At 35.3% G+C, this 26,965-nt stretch overlaps 1 protein-coding gene across 6 annotated transcripts in view; it reads left to right on the top strand.

Annotated features, from left to right (window-relative positions):
* Positions 1-26,965, top strand: part of LOC6561506 (CUGBP Elav-like family member 2) — a 67,355-nt gene that overhangs the window by 12,166 nt on the left and 28,224 nt on the right. For 3 of the 6 annotated variants that reach the window (XM_001989252.2, XM_032735790.1, XM_032735791.1), the window contains exons 4-5: positions 1,294-1,376; positions 4,623-4,671. In XM_001989252.2, the coding sequence (XP_001989288.1) occupies positions 1,294-1,376; positions 4,623-4,671 (132 nt within the window). Of the gene's footprint in view, positions 1-1,293; positions 1,377-4,622; positions 4,672-9,116; positions 9,588-20,605; positions 21,470-26,965 lie in introns of those variants that run through there. The other 3 variants (XM_032735794.2, XM_032735793.2, XM_032735792.2) reach the window with 3 other exon arrangements.

Below are 26,965 nucleotides of genomic sequence, written 5' to 3'. Positions count from 1 at the left end.
TTTTATTTTTGTACGCAGATTAGGACTTATAACACACTCACACAACAACAGAAGAGGTGGCCAAGGACGATAATATTCTTAATGTGCGAAGCCTTAACCAAAAAAAAAAAGAAAGAGGATTACACTTCATGTTGCTTAGTTTATCTTCTTTATTTTTGGGAGGGAAGTGGCCGGAAGTGGGGTTTAAGCTGTGTCATAAATATTTGATATAGTACCAATTGATTCACACACATTATTTTTTTATTTATATTCATAATTGTATTTCTTATTTATGGGTTAAAAAGTTTGTGTATATGGAAAAGTAAATAGTAAATTATTATATTTGTGTAAAAACTATCTTCAATGAATATAATTAATGTCGAAATGATATCGACCAAACGGAGTAATCGTTTAAGAATCGCTAATAAATGGAGTAAAATTATCGATCGATAATTAGATATTATAAATTAATCATGATAAAAATTTGCTTATTGATGATATGTTATCGACCACCATATAATTATCGATTATATCAGTATATCGTAAAGTCGATAATCTGTTCACATTTAAAGTGTTGTTTTGTACAAACTATATAAATATATTACCAATCATTTTCTGTTTCATAGTCTTAGCCACAATATAAATATTTATACGATATCAATCTGAAATAATGTGTTATCGATAACGGTGCAATTATTGTATCATATTTGATAGTTTTTTTTTTTTTGTATTTAAAGTGTTGTAAATTATATTATGGATCATTGTCTGTTTGATATAAACCATATATATAAATTTGATCGATAATTGTCTGTTTGGCAGTCTTAGTCACAATACATTAGAATATTTACTCAAATTGTGCTGCTATCATTCTCGTTACTTGTTTTGTTCGATTCGATTGATAATGCATAAGCACATGCGTATAATATTACAAATTTAGTCTATTCCAATAAGTCAACCACAACCCCGTTTTGTCCTTCTATCATAATCTTTGCATGGCTCGCATAATGCGCTCGTTTAATGTCCAAAAAAATAAAATAAACATTTGGCTGATTGAAAATGCCATTGCATGCTAAAGTAAACTCTGAAATGATGTGTCCCATGTATGATAAATATATAAAGATAATATATAAAGAGCGCTTTATAAAATGTGACTTGTTTACTGGCCTCGAATTACCCCAAAAAAGTGGTAATTATGATTGTCCTTGTATTAAAACGTTTGTGCATTTGTCTATCGATTGTTAATTGCCTGTTATCGACTTGCCTATTTATGTTTATCGATTTGTATCGGTTTGTATCGTTCTGTTTCGTTTACAGGGTGCTGTTTTGTCACCTACTATACCCGCAAGGCGGCTCTTCGTGCACAGGATGCCCTGCACAACATTAAAACGCTGGACGGGGTAAGTAAGGGGAATACCCCTACCAAGTAGATCACAACTAGCATTTATTGTAGCCGCTTTCAATTTACTCGTTTATGTTTGTGTATGTGTATGTATGTATGTATGTATGTGTGTATGTGTATGTATCTGTGTTCTGTTTTTTCTCTTTTCTTTTTGTGAAACTTTAAAATAAATAATGCAGCTTGAGAAAGTCAACTGCTGTGCACCAAAATCGATTAATCGACTGACATAGTTTGCCTAAAACGAAACCAGACATTATACACACACACACACACACGCATACCCGGAAGGGGAGGTTGGTGTGTGACCAACACAAATGTAATCATCAGTCAATTAGTGGATTCAATTATTGAGGACAATCTCATTGTTCACGTATCAAATGAAGCGTTCACGCACAGGCAAACACCCAAAGAAAGGGCACTATCCCTACTACAAACTATATATATGTATATATATGCTATAGCTGGCCTGAGCAGCTTTGTTGCTTCATTTACATATTCAAATTGTTAATGGAAAATCCATAGCACTAAAATGTTCAGGGCCCAAAATGACGCCACATGTGTAATTGTCAAAATAATGACCAGAGCCCAAGCTGCACACACATGTGTGTGTGTGTGTGTGTGTAGCTTTTGTTGATATAAGTAAGTGCCTAGCATGTGTGTGTGTGTTTGTGTGTGGGCATGTCTGATCCTTTAATGCATTTGGCAGGATGTCTGCACAACCACCAAAACTCACCCACAACCTCAACTCTCTCCTCACCTCGTCTGCTGCTGCTGTTGCTGCTGCCTGTGCAGAGAGCTACTTAATTTACCTGAAATAATCGATAGGTAAACAGACGTTAAAACGTTGGCATTTTCACACACACAGCAGCACACACACACACACACACACACACACTCGCACACACACACACACAGGTGCCCAACTTGTCAACGGCTTCAATAAATATTTTGTTTTGAAGTGACCATTTCACTCTATATATAAAGAGAACGGCATGTATGTGTGTGTGTGTGTGAGTGAATGTGTGTGTGAGGGTTAAGTGGCCTGACATCCTTTCTGCCTCCCTCGTTTCTTTTATGCTGTGGCACGTGTGAAAAGGCGCAGTTGTGACGCACTTCAAAAGCTCGTCCAATAAGATTACACTGTAAAACTGTAGAAATGTGGTTACCATTTAAAAACTGCTGCCCGAAAGTATGCAACGATTTCTTTCGTTTGTGATATACACTATTGAGTGAGCGAAAGCGAGATAGAGATAGAGATAGAGATTGTGGGCGGGGCGTGAGTAAGAAAAGAGATATGAATTAAATACGCAAATTAATAAACAAAAATTTAAGAAATAATAATGAGATTAAGTCATTAAACACTATTATTTTGGAATATTTTCTTGCAGTGTTGCCACACAAATCTCTCTCTTTTCCTACCTCAACCACTCACTCCCCCTCCTCATTTGCCTCATTCTGCACAGTTTAGTAATGTTTTCGTAGTTAATTGACAATTTAATGTCCAATCACATGTGAAAAAATAAAAATAGATGCAGAATATAAACAACAAGTTGAATGGAAATCGTTTTATACACAAAATGTCATTAGAGTGAAAAGGGTAACAATTTGCATATAGGTGGATAATAAGAGCTGGGACCCAATACAAATCAGACAGACATCTGATGTACTGAGAGAAAGGAACAGCAGACGCAGGAGCAGAAGTAGGGGAAGGGGAACATCCTGGACAGGCCACTTAACTCATTCAACTGTCAATTTTGAATAATAGAGCAGCAAAATGACGTAACAATTGAGCGAGTCAAGTGAGTGGGTGAATGAGGTGCAAGGAGCAGGTGGGGAAGGGCAGTGTCATTCACTTGTAATTTGTGCAAAACCTTTTGACCAGCTGCCCCTCAGCCAGGCCAATAGGCAAATAGGCCGACCAGACCAGAGAAAGGACTGACAAGCAGACGACGACATTTGCTGACATTTCAGTTAATAGTTTCACTTTGAGTTTGAGCTGAAGTTGAAGTTTGAGTTGTAGTTTGAGTTGAACTTCAAGTTGAAGTTGAAGTTCTTGCGCATTTCATTTCAATTTTCAGCACAACAGTCACTCAGTCAGTCACCCAGCCAGTCATTCATTCACTTAGTGCAGCTGTCTGTTTCTTTTCTATTTTTTGTAATACCCTGTTTGCATTTTGAAAAGAGTAATAAGTTAAGTTGACAGAAAAATAATTAACTCTCATTTAATTATGTTTTAGGTTTGTGTATCTTATTTTAAATTAAACTTTCAGCAAGGCTTAAGCACGATTTGCATTTTAGTAATTAACTAAGAGTCAAACAGGCACAGGAAACTTGAGTTACTCTCTGGTTTCTATAATGCATTCATAAACAAAAATCCCTTTTAAAATACATTTTTGCATTATTTTTTTAATACTAAAACCTTTCTCAATGCTTACAAAATATTAAATAGTATTTTAATATACCCTTTTTGACTAGTTTTAGGGTATATAAGAAAAGGGTCCATCAATTGGTGCAATTCTAGCACGAGTCTGATTGCAAGTATTATTATTATTATCATCTTTTGCCGCTGTTGGCGCCTCTTGGCTGAGTCAAAAGTTAATTGAAATCAAAGTAAGGACAGCCCATCGGCAAAGTCCTGTCAAGTCCTGTCGCAGACAGCTGGACAGACGGGAGAGGCAGAGAACCTTATCGGTTTGCTCAATGAATGTAAAATAAATGAAAAACTGTTAAAAGCAGCGCATTGAATGGCAAGTGCTAATGGCCACGTTAATGAAATGAAATTCTGCTCTTCTATTCTACTCTTCTTTTCTTTCTTTTTTGGTCTATTTGCTGCTTGTCTGCTTTTGGCCATTTCATTAGTTTTATGAACATTTGTTAGCCTTTGCCTTGTGCCTTTTGTTGCAACATTCTTGTTGCATGCGCTTCGCATCAAAGTAATCAAATCTTCAGAGCAAAAAGGTAACACAAGTGATGAAAAAAAAACTAATCGACGGTGAGGGGGGAGTTTAAATTGGGGGGAGGCGCGATGGTCCAGGTTTTTCATTCTCATATGTCCAGAGCCTCAATTGCCATTCAGCAGCTGCTGGCATCTATTAAAAGCTGACAGGACATGGACAGCTCTGCTGTCTGCTCCTTGCTCTCCTTTCTCCAACTCAATATCAAATCTCTATCTTTATTTTGACATCTTTCTCTTTCTCTTTACTCCTACTGACTCTCTTTGTATCTTTTGTTTTGCCATTTACAGATGCATCATCCCATTCAAATGAAGCCGGCGGATAGTGAGAACAGAAATGGTAAGTGTAAACCAAATTAATTCGTGTACGCTCGACTGTAAGTTAGCCTTTAGATAGTTGGAGAAAGTATTTATTGTATTGAGCAACTATTGGTAATAAATTCGAATGCTCTCGATTGAAGCAAGCTGTGGCTAAATATTAAACAGTAAAAATGATATATACAATATCTATTAAGTAACAGGGATGTTTAAATGGACGCACATTAAGCCAGAGTGTATGTTGCACAACAGCAATATACCCTGCTTAAGTCTCTTCAACTGCATACTGGGAAATTAAAAATAAAATGGAATTGTTAATTTTGTTGTAGTCTGGCTGTCTGCTAAGACTGCTGCCAGATTTTATAGATATTGCTATGGCTGTAGCCATTGCCATTGACATTGCTATTGCTATTGCTATTTTTATGCCTTGTGGCCTTAGTCACAACCTGTATCGGGGACAGGCGCCTCCAATATGCCTGAATAATGGGCATGAATAGAGGGGAAGAGGGGGCCAAAGGGTATTAGTTACTTTGCGGCGGCTCACTAAATCGATAAGAATCTTTATTCATCTCTTTTTTTTCCTTCTGTGTAACGGCTCAAGTTCTTTGGACACGCTCTGTGCAAATACAACTTTCAATAAGCTCAAAACTGGAAAAATTGACATGTCTACGCTCTCTCTCTCTCTCTCCTTCCCTCACTCACTCTCCTTCCTTCTCTTTCGTCCACTCAGCAATATGCACACAAAAAACTGTAAACTGGCTGGCAACCTTGGTCAAGCAAAGCCTACAAATAAGTTTTCTGGCTCAGCGGATTTCCCAAAATGAAACTTGTTATTGAGCCCCACTTTATCGTATGGGAAATCAACAAACGCGACGGCGACGGCCATTTTGTATCACGCAATGCGCTTCCGTTTCCGCTCTGAGCGTGTGTTTTTTATTTTTGCGTGTGCTTTTTTCTTTTTATAGGGTATTTCTTTGGTATTTAACTTAGCTTGCTCAGCTTTCAGTCCATTTCTGCTATGCAAAGTTTATGTTTGAGCATTCGCAATCGTATCCTTGTTGGTAATTGGGATTGTTGTCGGGCCATTTTGTATTTGATGTGGCTTTTAATCAGAGAGTTACTTAATGCATGGCAATCTGAATATATAATATGTAAAACAAATATATAGAAAATACGTAAAATATGTATATGAAAACTATATTCATAGGATATAACTTTATGCCTTTCTTTAGTAGTTTACATAATCTTCGCTTGCTTTGATCTGTTCTCAACTAAAGCTAAACATATATTGCACCGATGAAGCAGGAGAGCTCAGTAAAAATCGAATTTAGCAGAACAAAAAATGGTGCGTCTATAAAACAATTTTCATGCTTCAAAATTTAAGTATTTCACACAACAAGTGACGATCAAATGTGATTTATAGTCACACTATAAATGACTGCTATAAATTGTATCTGCAATCAAAATTTCTGGTAGATCATGGTTTATATAAACACTTTAATAAATGTCTTCTTGCTGTCATAACACATTCGATGGGATGCTCAAAGCTCTCTTGGTCCATTTAGCTGCATTCAAGTGCAATTTTTTCGCTCTTTCTCGGCAACATGTTTATGTCCCTCAATAATGTATCTTTTACGTCTCTTCATCTGTGTATCTGTATCTTTTGCCACTCTCGAAATCACTTGATGTGCTCAACAAGGCATAATTGTTGTTGTCATTTGTGTCACGCTGTTCGCATGGTAAAAATAAATCACAAATTTAAAAATACGTAACACACAAATTTTATAATAAATTACGTGGAAAAACCAACAACAAAAATTGTCTCTCAGTCGTGCATTACAAACCGAAGCGGAAAAGTCGCGCGAGTGTCTCACACAAAACATGATTATAAGGAAAATGTCGGAAACAGTTTTCATTTAATAATGCATTACCCATAAAATGTATACGCATTTATTTATTTGTCACGCCATTAACAATAACAAGGGCTATAAAGAACAAATCTATTAAACTACCAGATGCACAAGATGAAAGAATACAACTGAAGAACAAATACCCTAACATATTCAAATTGATTAAGATATGTTTAATGAGTAAGAAACCAAAATAAAAATTAGTAAAAAAAAATAACATTGAAATAAAAATAGAAAAAGTAAACACTCCATCATATTTTTACAAACAAAAATATATATTTTAAGTGGCACATTCAATTCAAAAAACAATTGTTATATAAAATAAGATATTTAGTATTAAATGTATTATTTTATATTTCTTCAGTTACTTTGTTAAAATTACTTACTTACTTACTTACTATATACTATATCCTATACAAGTATAATAGTCATAAGTAAGACATATAAAATTATAAATAGAAAAAAGTAGTATTTTGATTAACTTAAACTTTCCAAATCGAATTAAGACTTTGCTAATACCCCTAATACGAGTAGAGCATTTGTAGTTTGTGGCCAAAAACACAAAATGCCGCACAATTTGAAATGCCACACATAAAATATGCCAAATGCAACAAGTGCAAAACTTCTACACGTACCCCTGCCACACCCCCTCTGCACCCCTCCCTCCCTGGGTCGCCCAGGAACTGTGCGTGTTTGGCAAAATGCTTTGGCGACACTTGACAAAATGCCAGAAATTCTAAACACTTTTAGCCGCTTGTCGTTCGCCTTTTCTTACGACGGCTGCCCTTTGGGTCTGGCTCGCCGTGTCTTGGCTGCTTCGCATATTTCTTGCCAAATATATTAAACCAGCCTGATCAACAGAGAGAGATAGAGAGAGAAAGGGAGAAAGAGAGAGAGATAGAGAGAGAGTGGGGGAGATGGGGAGTCTGTCCAAATCATGGCAAATTAATTATTTGAAGCAGCTTTGTCAGCACATTTAACGCATATTTATTTATGTCGCTTGGCTTTCTAATTAATGAGTTTATTAATTTGCGAATTGTCAGCAGCTGACAGGCTACGTAAACTTGCAACATCAACATCAACAACTGCAACTGTAACTGCAACTGCAACTGCAACTGCAACATCTGAAGTGTTTCTTTTAGCTGTCGCTGAATGAATGCCGAGTCAAAGTGGATAGCGGTATCTTTGCATCTCCCTTTTGCGGCGGGTATATCAGATTTGTCGTGAAGCATGCAACACTTTGATGAAAGTATATAGAAAAATTGTTAAGGGGTATATACTCTTGATGTGCATATAAAAAAGAGTTAGTTCTAGATTCTTATGATAGATGAGTGCTAATATCAATATATTGATCGTACAAGCTGATTACTATACTATATATACCACAATAGTGTGGTAAATATAGTTATTAGAGTCGGATAATGAATCCCAGAATGCAGCTTAAGTTTTGATCTGCCACAAAATTATCAAAGTTATACAATAATAAATCATAATAAATAACAATAGTAATCGTAATATATATAAAAACTATAATATACAAACATAAACAAGAAAATGCAAATAATAATAATATATGTTATATACATTACAAATATAAATAGTTTAGCTTTAATATGTATTACATATATTATTGTTATTTAGCCATCCCCTAAACATAAAGGGTGTTCAATATTCGTCAGTCCGCAGCTAGCAATTTTTGCAATTTGTATGTCGTATCTTGTAGATACTTAGATACTTAGCTTTGCTTAGCTGCTGGTCGCATTAACACACTTTTCAAATTCAATTACGGCATTCAGCGCGGCGCGCAATGGAAAACAAAGCGTTTTTCTATGTAAAAATCGTTGTCGGCAGCATCATCAGCATCAGCATCAGCAGAAGGAGAAGCAGAAGGAGAAGCAGAAGTTGAGCTTTGAAATGCGCCTCAATTGAATTTCGCATAGTTTCGTTAAGTTGCTTAGCTGCTGACGTGATCGTTTGTTTAGATGATGAGATGTAATCTTGAGTTGACTTCATGTTGTTAATTGCGTTTCGTTTAACTTGGCGTTAAATGTGTTAAATATTGCACGACTTATTCAAATAAGAGCGCAAATGTAATTAAGAGAGTGCAGTATTAACTAACCGTTAACTGAACGAAACGAAACTAGGCAAGCTGCACTTTACACGAGCAGCAAAAGAGAAATGGAAATAGAAACATACAAAGAGCAAAGCGGCAGTCAATCAACGAAAGCACATACAACTGCTGAGTCAACCGGCTAAGCGAATGCCCAAACAAACATAAACAAACAAAATAAAAAGAAGAAGAGCAAGCAAAGAGCGTAACTAATTGACTTTGAGTCAGCCACAAGTGGCAAGAGAGCGTCCAACAGCTGTGCTCCGAAGAGAGCGAGCGCAAGACAGAGATGGACGGAGCGCAAGCCGGCATAGCAGCAATGGCATTGCCAACGGCAACCAAATGAAATTCAAAGTGCAGCGCAATTGACGATCGGCTAGCGCCAAAGCCAACAACAACAACAACATCAAAAGCAACAACACACAGAAGAATGGGATACGTCAGTTGTTGGGTCTCCACGCAGTCAGCCGGTCGTCGCTCGTTCGTTCGATAGTCTCTCGCAATTTGTCAATAGAATTTGTCGTCGGTTGTTCCGCAGTTGTTCCGCAGTTGCCAGTTGTCAGTCGCCAGTTGCCCGTTGCCAGTCATCAGCGGTATTCCATTCAAGACACGATCGATTCGACGAATCGTTCAGTTTTTTGGTTCTTATTTCTCTTCGTGCCATTTTGAAAAGTAAACAATAAATAAGTCAAATTCTTTAAATTAATTAACTGCGCTTCGCTCGATTGAAACGTGGAAAAAAACTACAATTAAATATATACATTCTGATATCGATTCGTAAAATCAATTAATAGAAAATGTCGCGCACTTAAATTCAATTAATGAACAATTAGTTTTCAATTGTGAATTGCCAAGTGAAAAGTGAAGCTAAATTACGGAAATACAATTTTCAGAGTTGTTCAAAAAAGTACATATATTGTAAGAAAAAAGTCATTTAAGCATATAATAATATTAAAGTGTTAATAATATTAATTTTTAACAACGATTTTAAATATATTTTTGCCCAAAAAGTGTCATAAAAAAATTAACTTGCTTTGCTAATTTCAAAAATGTTAAAAATATGTGCATAAAATGATAAAATTTGTAATAATAAAAACAAAATAGTGAAAATAATAATAATCCTAAATTTAACAATTGAATATATTTTAAAAACTGTGACATTTAAATTTGTGATTAAATTTGCAATGCAAAATCAATTTCCCATGCATGCATGTAAAATAAATATATATTTATATATAATATATATATAAATATAAATATATATCTACCTTAAGCTGACACTCATTTAGTCAATTATTCAATTTCACAATTGCCAAAAAAGTAAACAAAAGCCGCAGCAGACAAAAAAAATGCGACAACAATATGCAAATTAGCTCGTCTGCGTATTGACAAAATACTTAAAGCAAAACAATTAAACAAGTTAAAAAAGATTTTTTAAAAAAATCATTAAATGAGAACATTGCACTTGGCTATAAGCGACTGGCTAATACTCTGCTAGAAGTCGCAGAGATTGCATACAGGGTGGTTGAGGTTGTGATTGGGAATATATCTCAGCTCTCATCAGTAATTTACATTCCAAATATATAAATATAAGATATATAAGACTTTAATCGACTTATACTTTATAGAGGTGTTATCGAATATTTCATTCTTCCCCATGTCTCATCACAGTTCACAGTCCAATCTTAACAACTTATCCAAAGCAGAGTCTAAAGATTATAAAATTGTTGCCTGCGCTCGCAGAGAAAGAGTTTTAAGTAGAATAATTATTATTTTTAATTCTCTTTGATTTGCAGAGCATGAATAAATGTGAGCAACTGCAGCGGCTATAGTACAGATATTATTAACAACAAGAGTAATAATAAATCTCAACTCATTTCAGCCGGCTTCTCTTTGTGTGAATATCTCAGCTTGGCTCAGCTGCTTAATTATTGTGAATCAGCTGCGCCCCTTTTCTGACACGCCTCCCCAGTGCTGCCAACCAGTTTGAGCTATATATATATGTGTATATATATATAGAAACGAAGACACAGAAATGGCAATTGAGCCGATATTAAATCAGCTGTTTTCTGTTTATGTCGTTTTGTTTTTGTTTTGCTTTGCTTTCGATTGCATTTGCAGATACTTTATCTGTATCTTTAGCTCTGTATCTTTATTCTAGTTGCGCTTGCGTGGCTTGAGCTGTGCTTGCTGAAAGCATTTGTGTGGAATGCCACCAAATGGAGAGAGTTTTGCGTTGCGTGCTTGCGTCGCCTTGTTGTTGTTGCTGTTGGTGTGGTTGCAGCTGCAAACTGTTGTCATGTGTGGCATCAAGTTGATTATAGATTTGGTACGCTCGACGTGCCACAATTGAAATATGCACATAATTGCAGTGCGTACCAAATGCGAAATGCGAAATGCGAATCGAATAACTTGCCACTGAATTTCAAATGAAATATGTTTAGAAACTCTCGTCAGCAAGTCGAGGCTTTTGGCTTTAATGAGGCTAACTTTTGCTTTTGACCAGCAATTGAATTCAATGTGTCTTATCTTAAGTCAAAAAATAAAAAATAATAATAAATTAGATATTCTTTCAATGTTTTTTTTTTTTTAGTTCAGATGGGAAAAGCAACTAGACAATTTAATATAAATAATAATAAATTTTCCTAGAAAACGAATATTTATTTGTCATATACAATAATAAAGTTAATAAAGTATTACGAATCTCGTTGACTTAGCCAACTTTCACTTGTTGCACATAAACTCTGAAAAATAAACAGAAATTGTATTATCAACATGCATAGAATAAAGACAGCAATATCTCATATAGAATATATAATTTTTATAATTATTTTATTTAATTTTAACAGCCCAGCCATAGCTCAAAATATTTCCAATTAGTTGAGATATTTCAACGGCAACCCATAAGTAATAAGAATAAAATTGATAATGCAATTATGATTGTCTTTGACTAATTACTCAATTCCTTTGCTTTCTTCTTGGCGATGCATAATAAGACTCAACTCCCATAAAATTGTAAATACACAGCGATTACACAACTCGGACAACAAACAAACAACCAACAAACACATTTCCTAACAATAATTACAGACAATTTCCATGGTCATTCTACTGCATTCAACTCAACTCATAGATATATATATACATATATATAAATATATAGTTCCCATCTATTCTATTCTGTTCTGTTAGTTGAACTATTGTCATTGTTTGAGAATTATGCTGGAAGCAAGTGCTTCAAATATACAAGTATTGTCCAAAGAGAGGTCTTAGAACCAAGCAAACTGGCAGACAGACAATGCTGTGAGCAATGATTTCTGTGACAGCCCAACCACCCCCCAGCTCCCTCTCGTTATGAGAAGGGGGTGGGTGGAGTCAAAGACATCGCCACATGATTGTGCAATGTGCAATTCAAGCGGGTTTCTGCTGCACAGACTTTGGGGGCAATTAATTGAAGAAATCACGCACTTAGAATCCCAAATGCAGCACGCTCATAAATTCCAAAAAGCGACACAAAGGGAGAGGGGGCGGATAGTGGGTAGGGGTAGGTTGAACAAAGGAAAATGCATTGAATGGCGTTGGGGACATTATAACATCGACATCGACATCGACTTCGTTGGCCTGGACACAGTGAGGCACAAATACGGCTAACGGGCCTTGGCTGCTGCTGCTTTGAGTGCCACAAAAGACAAGAGACATAAAAAACTAGAAAGAAAAATGGATAAAGCAAGGCAAAGAGAAGAGAAGAGAAGAGAAAAACTGAAAAGCAGAAGCAGCAGCAGCAGCAGCAGCAGAACTCAACAACAGGCGACAAGTTTTGCATATTAAAAAGCAGAACAAAAAATGATTTAAACTGCTATCGACTTTAGAATACTCTGTTAACTAGCTTAAAAGAAAATTATATAATTATTGTTAATAGAACATAGCTAAAGTTATATTTCTTTTATTTAATGTTTAAAAAATTAAATCGAGAATCGAAAGAATCGATCGAAATGCAAGCGATATTTGCAACCAATTAAAGTTTTTATCAAACAAAAGAAAATATTTATTTTTAAAATAATCCGATAAATGGTTTAGCTTTTGCTGTTCTGCTCTCATTTATATATTTTCCCCTGTTGCTACAAGCGATTTTCTATTATTATTATTTGTGTATATATTAAAAGTAAAAACCATCTTCCAAATGAGGCTACTTCAACTTTAAAAGTTCAAACTTTGTCCGACTGGTTTATATGAGGGTAATTATATTTATTTTATATTTGTTATAATTTTATATTTATTCAGAGTGAAGCTAGACTGCAGAATCATCTAGAAATATGCTCCTTTACCTTTTACCAGCATATATAAATATCAAACTCAAGACTGAATAATAAAATTGTATGGCATAATTATTGTGTGTGGTAGCTGCATATTCAATTATTGTTGTTGTTGTTGTTGTTGTTGCTACTTTTATAGCTTCTTTCTGTCCCATTGTGGACGTCAGAGGAAAAAAGGCAAATGCGCCTCAATCAGAGAATTTTAATTATTATTTTCAATTATCGAAAATGCTTTTGCGTCTGCTGCCATATAAACAATACAAAATATCTTTTTTCTCTTTGTCGTATTTGGCTTTTCAAGTGTTCTTTTTTTGTGGGTGTCTGTTTGCATTTGCAGAGCCCTTCTCTCCCCGCCCCCTCCCCCACCCACCTCGCTTCCTCCCTCTGTATCTGTATCTGTATCTATAATTAGGGGCGTTTCAATTGCGGCATATGGTTTTATTTTAATTAAATTTCTACTTGGCGAGATAAGCGCTGGGAACACCCAAAAGCGACACAGCTGGCTGGCATTTCAGAGTTAGAGTTCTAGAGGGAGGCTTTTCAGGTCGCGACTACACTTGGAGAAAAAAGAATTACCTAGCTGGCAATAGCTTAAGCACACTAAGTACTTTTTTCCTTTATTTTTCCATCTTCTAATGACTTGACAAGGGCAACGCGTTCTTCTGAGTACTATTTATTTATTTATTTATTTCTATATGTATTTTGAAGCCACATTCTGTTGAAAAATCTGTGGCGTTGAAATACGATCGAGTGGCAACAAGTGAAGCTTTTAGCGTTTAGCTGCAAAAGCCACAAAGCTGTTAACTGATAAATTAAACAACTGTCGCCGGTCTCTGAATAATAAATAAACAAATATAATGAGCGACTCAAAAAACTCTGCGTTGGCAAAGTCAGTTAACAGAATATATATATATTCATATCAATATTTATTTATATTTATATATACAGAGAGAGAGAGAGAGAGAGAGAGAGAGAGAAAGAGAGGGAGAGCGATACATAAGCCAACATTCTTCAACATTCTATACAGAGACTCAAGCGATATTCATCAGTTTAGTCGAGTGGCAAAACAAATGTTGAATGCAAATGCATTGAAAAAAAAACATCTAAAAATTACTCCCAGCTTTTCATTTGTGTGTGTTCAGCTGTGTATCTGTGAGATACTCGTGATCTGTTGGCGACTGCGATCAGTGCTGCTTAGCACGCGCCACTTGATGATGCCACCAATTTATGGCTTAGATTCACTCCACGGCAAGGCGGGTGTGCAGCCAGAGTTCGCTGTGCAAAATGAATATTGATATTCTGATCTGTTTAGTCAAAGTATGGTACAAGTTCTCTGGTCGAGACAGTTGATCAAGAATATATATACTTTAAGCGATCGTTCCTTCTGCCTGTTACATAGTTTTGCATAGAATCATTGCAACCTTTTTCCATTTCTAATTTATTCAGGGTATACAACATTTAATAGACCACAATTGAAAAATGGATAAATGAAATTCTTGCGATTTAATCTGAATGTGCAAATGTGTTTGATAGACATTTGCCAAGTATTGCCATTACTTATATATACACAGATATAAGCCAAGATATTCAAAATACTTTCTATACATTTTAGAAGAATTTTTCCACCTAATTAGATTTGCTCCCATTGAAAATATTTAGCTAGTGTATTACAACTGTTCATTTGCATTTGGTTTGTTCTGTGTGCTTGACTTATTTTTCTTTTTTCATTTTGTCACAAAATGCCATTTAACCGCAACGAAAAACTGCCAAAAACTAAAAGGCAACAATAATAACAACAACCAAAACAACAACAACAATAATAATGATGATAATTTTGTATTCGACTGTCGAATGTCGAATGTCTCTCGGGCCATGCGGCTTAGCAGCGACTCTGACAGTTGGCACTACACTCAGAAAAAGAATTGACCTGAATTTTAGAATCTCCTAACTCATCTTGTTATTCAGAGAGTATATTCCTAAAAGTCAGGATGCTTATTTTCTTAGAGGCAAATTTTATATTATCTTTTTTATTGGTTATTAATAAATAATAAATAGTTATAAATTTTAGTATTTTAGGATTTCACATCAATTTAAAAATGTGTTTCTTCCAAAAAATAAGATTGGCACTTCCACTTTTCACAAATGTATTCATACAAAAAAAAATAGAAAAGTCGCCATATTTTTTGCAAGTCTTTCTTATTTTTATAAACTACTTTTCTCGTATCAAGAAATTATTTCTAAAAACAACGAAAACTATCCAGTATTCAGGGTAATTTTCTAAAGAACATGGCAATTTTTTATTTTGAGTGTAGTTACTGTGTACTGTGTACTAGGGACTGGCACATCGTGAACTGAGTACACAATGGCTAAAGTACACACAGCGAAACGTATTCGATACAACTACAACTAAGTACAACAACAACAACAGCAGCAACGGAGACAAAAACAAAAAGCTAAAGAAACCAAAAACAACAACAAAAAAATGGAAATAAATACGAAATGGAAATAAAAATAAAAAAATCAAGTAAAATAAACCGCAAGAGAGCCGCAAAAAATAAACGGCAGCGGCGAAAACAAAAAAAAGCGCGACGCAAGCAGTTTGTCACTCAATCGCCCAGCAATCAGTCGCGTTTTAGTTTTGTGTGTGCTTTGTGGCATAGAACGCCGCCTAAGATACACGCGCACACATCTCGGCAAGTATCTCACAGATACACTCCGCACACAGATACACAGATACACAGATACAGCTGCAAAGTGAGACGTGCAAGTCGCTTCAAGCTTGAACGGCGCACGCGCGTCTTTCAACGCGAAAGCGTTAAAACCTAAACCATCTTATCAATTGTATCTGTGAGATACAGTATAGCAATTGTATCTGCCAGATACACACATACCAGAGATCTCTATTTTGTATGCAAGCAATGCACAATTGCAATTATTTCTAGTATTATTGTGGTTTTTGTGAGAAGTGCACGTAACGATAAGAACAATAGTTACAGAGTACAGTGAAGCTTCACATAAGCCAAATAGTATCTGTTTATTTACAATGCCAGCTGTGCTTCGATTTTATTGTTGTGTTTTTCAAACGTTGAGAACAAAGACTCAATAGCACAGTGAAGCTTCTTTATAATGTACATTTATACAGTTGTCGCGATATTTGTTCTTAAAGTAAAAATACTAATTAATAGTAATAAATAATAATAGTAAATAAATAAACCCAAAGTACAGTAAAGCTTCATTATGCTTCATTAAGCATTATTTAATTTTTTATATATATTCTTTGTGCAGTTCAATGTTCAGTGAAGCTTGCTGTAAAAGTAAGCAACATTCCGCATTATTGAGTGTACTTGTAGTACTGTATTAATAAATGCCACTAACCTTGGCAACAAGCACAACTAATTAAGTTGTTAAAGTCATTAAAGTCGAGCATCGTCAGTGATCACTGTGCATACGAATAAAAACCAATTAACCTGGACAACATGTGCAATTGATTAAGTAAATATGTAGTAGTTAAAAGTTGTACATAGCCAGCTATCACTGTAACCTTAAAATCCATTTACCTGCGCAAAATGTGCATTAAGAAACGTGTCGCATCTATTTACATAAATTGTATGTACAGTCCAAGCAACAGCTGATTCGTAATACTACTACACACATATATATATATATGTGTGTATATAGAGTACATATTTGTACAAAATGTAAACCGATTTCCGATACAGTTGGCTTTACGCTTCAGTGCTTCAACAGCTCGCTTATATTCGGAGGTGTGCCCGCAAACACACTTACAGTGAGTAAGTGTGTGAGAAAGAGAGGGAGAGAGAGAGAGAGAGAGACGGAGAGCGAGAAGAAAAGCGAGAAGAGCATCAAAAATGGCTTTCAATGAGCGATCCGATCTTTATACCTGAACAATGACAACGTGCGTAAAGTCTAGCTCAAGGTCAACATTGACTGCGCCCTAAGACCATATATCAACAAATAGATATATATATATATACACATATACATAGAGATAACATCTATTTGCTTGAGTTTTGATACAATGCATGGCAACATTTGTGGGCTTTTGTCTCGAGCTCAGCATTTGTGCAAATATCAAAAAAGATACCGCTGGCAAACAACTAGAACAAGTGCCATTAAATTGGAAAACATATATATGTGCAAATGTCTATGTCTTTATATATATTTATTTGTTTCTCATGCTGAAAACCAAATCCAGAGAGAAGAAAACCAAAGAAAAAAAAATGAAGCACATACATCACGTAATGGATTTCTTGGCGTCAGCATGAAAATGAATCACTTTTCTCTCTTGCTCTCGTCAGCAAAGTAAATTCCAATTGAAAATAATCAGTCGTCTGGGCAGAGGGGTACTTGGACTGGCTGGGTGGGGGCGGGGGACGGGGTCACAAATGCGTATTGGACGGCTCCTCGGCAACAGACGGAAATTGTCAGTTGTCAATTTTTCGAGAACAGCAACACCAACAACGAGAATGAGACTGAGAACTACAACAAAGGTGTGCGGCACATATTAAATACAAAATGTCAACAGCTCATCAACCCAAAAGTGAAATGCCGAAAAAAAATACTTATTCTAATACAATTTATATATATTGAAAATGTATTTCTGTATGTGTGTTTGTGTGTGTATATATAAATAACCAACTAAAAAAAATGTGCACAACTCCAAAGGGCTCAACAATTTGTTATTGTTCAAATGTTGATAAGTCAATTTAAGTATTTTGCAGCAGTCGAGAGCGCTCGATTTGGAGTTACCCAGAACCCACTTTTTATATATATTTAGAAAACTTTCTGATGACAGTTTGCTTAGCAAAATTTCTACAATTTATCAATAATATCAATCTGTGTGTATTGTGTATTGTGTATATTTCAAATCGATATATATTGATATTCACAAAACTTGACAGTTATCGATCAAATTACATAAACTTTATCTGGCAAATAGAGCCTTTTATAGTCGCTGAGATCAGCTTGTAACTGCAGATGGACAGACAAAAATGGCTGAATCGAGTCGGCTTTTTATGCAGATTAAGATATGTTTCTCTTTGCCTGTTGCATAAATTTTTAATGAGTTCAATATTCGAAATACTATTCAAATATTATAGTAACTGTTGGAGAAATTCATCGCGATGTTCAGCTACCGCTCATCATAAAATAAATTTCTCAAATTGTTTGGCTACTTTCAGTTCAAGTCATTCAGAAGTACTTTCTGTGGTATTCCACATATGTAGAAATACACACAAAACTCGCTCAACTGAAATTGTCGAATACTCTAAATTGTTGGCGCAATTTGAAAACTTTTTTTTAACATGCTTTAAATGCGTCGCTTTACGCTCTAAATATTTTTGAGATAGCTCAATAAAAATAATAACAACGCCAGTTCAGAGTGTAAATGTGAAGTTAACGTAAAGTTGAAGCGATAATTGTTGTAGTTGTTCCAGTGAGCTGAAGCGCGGAAGCAAACAGAAGATAATGCTCAAAGTGCAAAAGGCGTAAGGTGTCAGTTAGCCAAACCATATATTATACATAGAAATATGCATATATATGTATATATATATATAAGTATACCACATTTGAAGAATGAGCAGGTACTTAAACCTAATCGCTTCTAACTGTGTGTTGTGCAACCTTGCGCTAATTTCAATAACAACTTAGAAGCAGAAAAAATGGTTTAATTGATGGTTAGATTTGTGGAGTCGTTTGTTGGCCGAGTTGACAAATTGGCCAGCTGGAAGCGTGCAACGAGGCGTAGAAAGATATGAAAAAAAAAAATACTACGAATGATTACAAACTTAACGTCAAAATGGCAGCGTTGCAATAGCATTTTCACATGCTTCATTATGGCCCATTATATATCTGATTGCCACACATGCGCTATCGCTGTAGCTGCAGCAAATCAATTTAGTTTTGCATGTCTCGCAATCGTTTGTGTTTAGTGTGTGTGTTGCAATGCAATTTGGCTGCAACACACTACCAAAAAAGCAACAACTCGAATATGCTCAAAATCAATATTTGCACTTTCTCAAGTACAAAGCACTGTACTAGTTCAACTACTATACATACTCTATATATAAGCATATGACTTTCGTTTATTTACGCATATTTATGTCTATATATGTTGACCATTTACAAACAACATCGGCCACCAGCAACAACAAAAACAGCTACAAATACAACATCATAGAGTAAGAGGCGGCAGTCTGTCAATAGACTGGCAAGCGTCAATTTAGCTGGGCTACAAGAAATTGAAAATAGACAGACAAAATAGAAACTGACAAGTTGTGGAAAACGACGAAGCCACAGCAAATATAAATATGTTGAAAATAGTTGACATGAAAAATACTTCAATTTTCAACTGAAAAGCAGCTTTATTTTCATAGTCAAAATATCGATTTTTAAACAGAATCCATTAAAAATTCAAGAATTTCAATTGAACAAATGTAAAGAAGTTGTGTAAAATTATAAAACCAAGAGAGGATAAACCTCTGATCCCATATGCCATAAATATTCCAGGTCAACTTAAATATTCTGGAAATTAACTCAAGTCTGGTTTTATAAAGAAAACTTGCTTTCTTTGTAGTTACTTAATAGTTTCCAGTTACATCAGCTAAAAACTTGCTGCAATTTATTTTTCTGCGTAATCGAATGTGGTTGTTTTTTCATAGAATATCAACATTTGTGTAATCAGTAATCAGTAATCAGTCTCAGAGTGTTAACTATAGATTCAATACTTAAATCAAAATTGCTGAAAAAGACAAAAAGCTTTGCTGAAGTTTGTCTCGTAGAATCGCATAATATTATCGATACAGCTTTCTTTTCTAAGAATTTCGCATAGCAATAAATCAACTGAGACAAGTTACTTGTTGCTACCAGTTGTTGTTGTTGTTGCCATTGTTATTGTTGTTGCCGTTGTTATTGTTGTTGCAGTTGTAAGTAAATAAGCTTAAAATTTCACAATTCATTTTGCTGTCGACAGTCGTTTAGTTTGAGAAACTTCCAGTCTCCGCCAGTTAGAGTAAATATTTAGACCTGGCCTATGTGCGTTATATAAACACAGACGTTCGTTTCATTTCAGCTCTTTTCAAGCTGATTAGAGCCAAACACACAGGTGCCACATTATGTCTTATATATAGCGAGACCAAATTGCCTAGTTATATTATGTATATACTACATGGGCGGGGTCTATAGTTAAATTGTGTCACACAGTAAAATTTGGTTAGCTGCTGTTTTTTTTAATGATATTGTTTGGCTATTTTTGAGCTGCATTACGAGCAAAAAAAGTGCACATAAAAATTGTTGTAGCGAAAGCTTTGTGTGGGGGGCTCTTAACAAGGCAACACAAAATCAATTCATGAGCCGGGCTCTTAACTGGCTAACTGGCAATAAATGCAAAATCAAATAACTGTGCTATGTGATCGCCATAATAATCTTAATGACAACTGCAAATATCGTATGAATAAGTATATATATCTATATATACATATGGCTGACATGCCTGGCACATTAACGCTCGACATGATGCGTTGATATGCAGCAAATTGAAAGTAAATAAAAAAAAAGAAGAAAAAACAACAACAAAATGTAATAATCATAACAATATTACAAAAGCACACGACACAATATGGCAAATTAATTAGTTATACAAAAATGGAAGACCATTAAAAAATCCAAAAAAAAGCGAGTGAAAATCAACAAAAAACAATAATAATAATAACAACAACAACAACAACAATATGCATATGCATAAAGCACGTTAAATAAGTGTACATAAAAAGTGCTAATAAAAATAAGCCGTGTTTTTTTAGTTATTGCAAATAAAATTCAAATTATGCACAAGTGAATAATTGTGGCAATTTTTTTAATGGCAGCTAAATAAATAAAATACGAATAAAAACAACAACAAAATAAGTACAAATTCAACAAAAATAAATACAAGTTGTATTTTAATATAGCCCAAGTGGCCCATAAAAACAAGTTGCCCTTTTTACTGTGCAACAATTTGTGTATGTGTGTGTGGCGCCATCTAGCGGCCCATAAATATGAAAAATCCAAATACAAATATCATGGAATGCAGCAATGGCTTAAACAACAATAACAACAACAACAACAACAACATCAAGAGTACTACCAACAACAACAACAGCAGCAGCAGCAACTGCCTTACAGCGTCCAATATCAACGGAAACGGAAATGGCAATGTTAGTGAGCTGCAACTGCAACAGCGCCCTCTTCTCTCCTCGAAGCAGCCAGCAGCACTAACAACATGTGCAACATCAGCAACACCAATCCACCAATATAGCAGCAACAGCAACAGCAACAGCAATAGTAGCAACAGCAGCAGTGGCATGTCGCCGCACTCGCCACCTCCGCAACAGTCCACAAACATGGCCACAAATGGCCATCAGTCGTATCCGGCGATAACGGCAACGTATTGGCTACCGCCACCAAATCCGGCGCCATATTTAGTTCCAGGTAATTAGTGTTACTTGCAACAGTAGCTAGCTCTATAGCTACCCACCCCTCCCCTACGCACCCCCCCACAGTCTACGGCTTACTCTTACGGTCCCCCGCTCGCCTTGCAACATTACAAATTATATTTTCGTGTTTATTGTAAAGCTCGCGAGGATTACGAAACATGGCGCACAAAAAACAACAACAGCAGCAGCAATAGCAGCAGCTACAGCTATGTGCCCCCGTGTCGTGTTGCATGCACTGGCGAAAATTAATGCTGCTGCCTTTTAAAACGAAAATTATTCCTTTGTCGTCAAGTGCGAGAAACGTTTTGTAGCCCATCAGCAACAGCACAAGAACAGAGACGACAGAGCTACATTTTCTTCGTTATTCAATTCAATTCGATTAGCTTGAATTCAGATTTTTCAAATTAACTTTAAATCAATTATAGAAATTTGTACAACTGAATTTGTTTAATATCCTTGCAGATTGTATTATAATTTTGATTGCACAGCATTTTAGGCATTAAAGGGGACGTCTCCTAAACTCAAAAAGTATATATGTTCTTGGTCAACATCACTATTCGAGTAGATATAGCCATTTTCATCCGTCTATCTGCTTCTAAGCGAGCTAATGCCTAAGTTTTGAAGATATCTGATCAATTGGACTACTATTTCATATAGCTAGCAAAGGAACAATCGTTAGTCTTTCTTCTTCTAAAAAAAGATGGATTTTGCCTTAACTCAAAAAGTTTCTTTAAGTAAATTTCATAGTTAGAATAGAAATAGAAATTTCATAAACTAACCATCATTTTTGTTCAGTGCATCGTGTATCGTGTTTTGTGTGTGTTGTCGTTGTATGTATTTTATTTCCATTGGCATTTTTTGCTCGTCTTTTTGCTTAGCCCAGCGACGCTGCCAAGTGGCAAAATGTTAAGCCAGTGTGTGAAGCTGGGGCTGGATTTGAATGCTGTGCTGGGTGTCCTTAGTGAGTGTGTGATTGGGTGTGTCAGTTTGTGTGTGTTTGTGTGTGTATGTGTGTGGAAGAGGTTGTGTAAGGGGGCGTTTGTTTCTGGGCATTGGTTGCATGCATCGGCGCGGCGCCTCGTTTTTGTGTGTAATTTCATTTGCAAACGCCACTTGCTGGCTGCTAATTAAATTTTAGCTTTGTCAGGGGATTTGCACTTTTGCCATGTGGAGAACACAATTTGTTTGTTGTTGTTGCTGTTGTTGCTGTTGTTCTGAGTCTTGTTTTTGTTTTTGTTTGTGTTAACTGTTGCTTGCGAGCAGCAGCAGCAGCAGCAGCAATACAATTTGTGGCTTGTCAGTTGAAGAAACAAACTCACCACAAACCAATAAACGAATCAAATTTCTAATCGAAAAATTGTCTGTTTTGGAATAATTACTGGGGAATATTTGAATTTTACATAGCCTTACAGATTGAACCTGCCTGGACATAACTTTGTTGAAACAATATGAATGTATTTTTTGGCCATGAATTGAAAACCAGAATCATACCTAATTTTTTACTTAATTTATGTCATTAAATTTGCCTTCTGAAGGTTAATTGTAAATGAAACACGAATGACAATTAAGTTAGAATGTTATAGTAGAAAAAGCTCGACGAGGAGATGCTCTGTAAGCACCTGTCAAATATATAGTCAGCTTGGTAAGATAGTAGCTTATTCAATTTGGAATATGAAGCATCTGTTTCCATTACGATATTTATGAAGTATATTTTCGTATCTTTATCGAAACTCAAACGTTGCTCAACAATTATTTGTGGGTTTTTGTTTATCGATGGATAGCTCAAGTTGCTCATTCAATGCTTATGAGTTGGTTTCCAATAAAAAGTGCTGGCCAATAAGTAAAGTTTATCTATTTGCTGATTGTAGCACAATTTTGAAACGTACGTCAAATGTGAGCTGTGCATGCAAATCAATAAGTTAACGTTCTAATCTATTTCCGTTGTTGTGACTTGCATACAGATTGCTCCGAATCTGGCTAATACAAACGCAAATCAAACTATTGCCGTATCTTTCCCCCCACTCTCCTTGTCCCTCTCTTTATTGAACTTAGTCAATATGTTTCTTGGGGTTTGGCCAGAAGCACATGCTAAATTTCTAACCTCAAGACTCGTTCGGGGAATTTAGCTGTTTTGGGATTTTTGGTTATGGCTGGCTTGCAGTTTGTTGTTGGCCAAAAGGAGGCGTGGCAGAAGGGGGGTTGGCAGGTGGAACAACAAAATGTAGCCAAGTTTCAATAGACGTCGTCATCGTTGTTGTTGTTGTTCTTCTTATTATTGTTGTTGTTGTTTAACTAAGCGCATGACTTGCATATTTATGTGATATATGCGAAATGAATTGTTTGTTGTGGTTGTAGCTGATGTTGTTGTTGTTGTTGTTGCTTTTGCTGCTGCTGCTGTTGCTTAAAGGCCAGAAAGGCAGCGATAATAAATAAGCACAAGTCCAAAAAAGAGTTTATAAATAAATAAGCATCTATTTGCATGAATGAATGAATGAATGAGTACACTAAGGGAAATACAACGTTCACTCACATTTATACTTGCACTTTTGTGCTGAAAAGAATACCAAGAAAAATGCATTCCAATCAAATAATTGCGATTCTTGATTCAAGTGATTTTCATTTGAGGAATTTCAATTTTAAATAAAGATATAATCTTGAACCTAGAATATGTTCTTAAAATAGAAAATGGCAATTAAGAAGGCAACAAAAATTCTTTTTGAATGGAATATCTTTCTATTGTTTTTTTTTTTTTTTTAGGAATTCATCATTTGAGATTGTTGCTCTCAATTTTGGGTTGAAATACTTATCGAATGAAATGCATTCCAATGAATAAATTGCGGATTTTGATTCAAGAGTTTCTCATTCTGAGAATTTGAAAATACAATTAAGAACTACAATCTTAATAAAAAATCAGTTTATATCTTTTCATATAAATTCTTCATTTGAGATTGTAGAACTCAATTTTAGGTTAAAATTAGGAGGGTGATATCTCTTTATCTTATATAGAATATCTGTTATATTAAAAATATAGAATTGAGATTGCTTATTTAAAAGAAAAAGAATTAACATAGAAATACTTCAAACTGAAATACTTCAAACATTGAACATAGATTTTCAGCTTGCTTCACTTTTGAAATGGTTTGTACTTGAATCAAGAACATATTCTTGACTTTAGCGAGGTTTTTGTTTGCCTTATGAAACTGCAATTTAATATGAACGCTGTACGGTTGTACGGGTGCTTTTATTTTTCTGAGTGCACAACAACAACAACAAGTGCAAGTGATGATATTTTTAAAGCAATTCATGCCAGCGGACACGTTTCCCCAACAGCAAAAACTAATCATTTTATGAGCTGATCAAATGACGAGCAGCAGAACGGAAAGGGGAAGGGGAATGGTATGCTGAGCTTGTGGAGAGGGGGAAGAGGTGTTGGGGGAGACTGTTGTGCACAACAGACAATGTCAAAATGGCTGTCAGTCAAAGTGAAACGTAGCAGCCCGTGCCGAACAAGTATATACCAAATTCTGGCTGTATGTGTGTGTGTGTGTGTGTGTGTTAGTGTGAGTTACATAAGGTTGTCTGTTTTAGAAGCGAGTAGAGTCTCTGCAAGTGTCATTATCTGCATCTCGCTCGCACGCAACGTGCGCAAATGTGTTAACATAAATGTAACACGTTTCGCTGTGGCAACAATCCAGCCACAAATGTACAACAGCAACAGCGACAGCAACAGCAACAACAACAATAGCACGTTGCACGTTGCCATGTCACGTAGCTGCCTTTGCATGTCAACGGCAGCAGGAATACCCTCAACGCAAGAAGATTGTGGCAGCCGAAAAACGTAACTGTCACTTGGCCATGAGTGCCAAGAAAATTGTTTGTGCAACACCAATTTATCCCCAATAAAATAAAAATAAAAATATTATTTGCGCTGCGCTGCAACTTAAAAGTCACCAGAAAATAATTTGCTCAATTTATTTTCGACAATCTATATTTTTATACTAAAAATACACATTTGATGATGATTTGCAAAATAGTTTCTGGTTGTTTAGCAACTGCTCGCTAATTGCAAGAATTAAAAGCACGCAGCTGAGAATTGTGCAAACGTCAAATGAACTTGATTTCGAAAATTAAATCAAAACACGCGATCCCAAACAAATAGAAGAGAGCATTACAGAGTAAAGGGCGTATGAAGCGAGGCAGAGTTAAGAGCGTGGGAAACTTAAGAGAGGGGGAATCTTAAAGAGACATTTTTTTTTAATTTAGAATACCTTTTTTAAAGTATGGCTTTTAAGCAAAATGCTTGCCTTTATCAGTTGTAATATACTTAAAATTGCCATTTTGCAAATATTTAAAGAGAAAATGTTAAGAGATTTTTAATAAAAGTTTTATATCATTTATTTAAAACAAGTTTCCAATTTGAGCAAATGAATTTGAAATGAATTTATTTCCTTTATCAGTTCTGACTTAAAGCATGATGAAATACAATTTTCCAATTATTTCATTAATTGAAGGGGAATCTTATGAGTGAAGACAAGGAGACCTTTCTTAAATAAAATCTCATCTACTTTAGAGACATGCACAAAATCTTTTATTAAATCATTAATTTAAAATAAACTTATCGTTTGAAATCTGAAAATTTGAAAATTTTTTATCATGAAACTTACAAAACATTCTTACGTTTATTATTTGCGATCTATTGCAAAGAGAAAAAGACTAAAAAGATATTTTTAATTAGAATACATTTTTCAAATTTCCATTCTGATCTACTCAAAAATCGAAAAAATCTCGTTGATATTTTGTCAATTGGATTCCAATAAAATTCGTTGATATTTTTGTCTATTCGATTGCTATTTTTGTGACCTGCTCCGCTTTCGTATGGTTTTCACTCAATTTGTTTGCAGCTAATTTCCTCAACTATTCGAAATTGCACTACTGGGCGCCCCCTTTTAACCTCCACACACACACACACGCACACACACACACACACACACAGACTGTTGCGAAAAGCAAACGTCAAATGGCAGACAAGTGACCACAGAACACAAATACGTGAATTCTGTGGTACCCTTCAATGGTAAACAACAAAAATTCCAATGTTGCTGTTGGTGTTGTTGTACATTTTGCATAGACAATAGTGCGACAGACACAAGAGTCAACAGCAACAGCAGCAACAACAGCAACAACAACAACAGAAACAATAGCAACAACTTTGAATGCGTTACAGTTCAATACAGAATGAACAAAAGCAGCTAGCTAGATAAGGGGAGCACAGGGTGTTGAGGTTGTTTAGGCGTCGAATTGGTCGCTCGATCGAATATATATAGATAAATATATATACATATATATAAGTATGTATACATGTATGTGTGTGCGTACCCAGAAGAACGAAATTAAATTCTGTCGCGACAATACAACATGCGGAATACGTAATCAATTGCCGACATCGATATAAAATACAAACAAACATTGCACCAGATATATACAAATACAA

Source organism: Drosophila grimshawi, unplaced genomic scaffold (assembly GCF_018153295.1).
Source record: "Drosophila grimshawi isolate 15287-2541.00 unplaced genomic scaffold, ASM1815329v1 contig_1377, whole genome shotgun sequence".
NCBI classification, from domain to species: Eukaryota; Metazoa; Arthropoda; class Insecta; order Diptera; family Drosophilidae; genus Drosophila; species Drosophila grimshawi.
The sequence above is the reverse complement of the archived record's forward strand: the minus strand, read 5'-3'. Positions and strand labels throughout refer to the sequence as shown.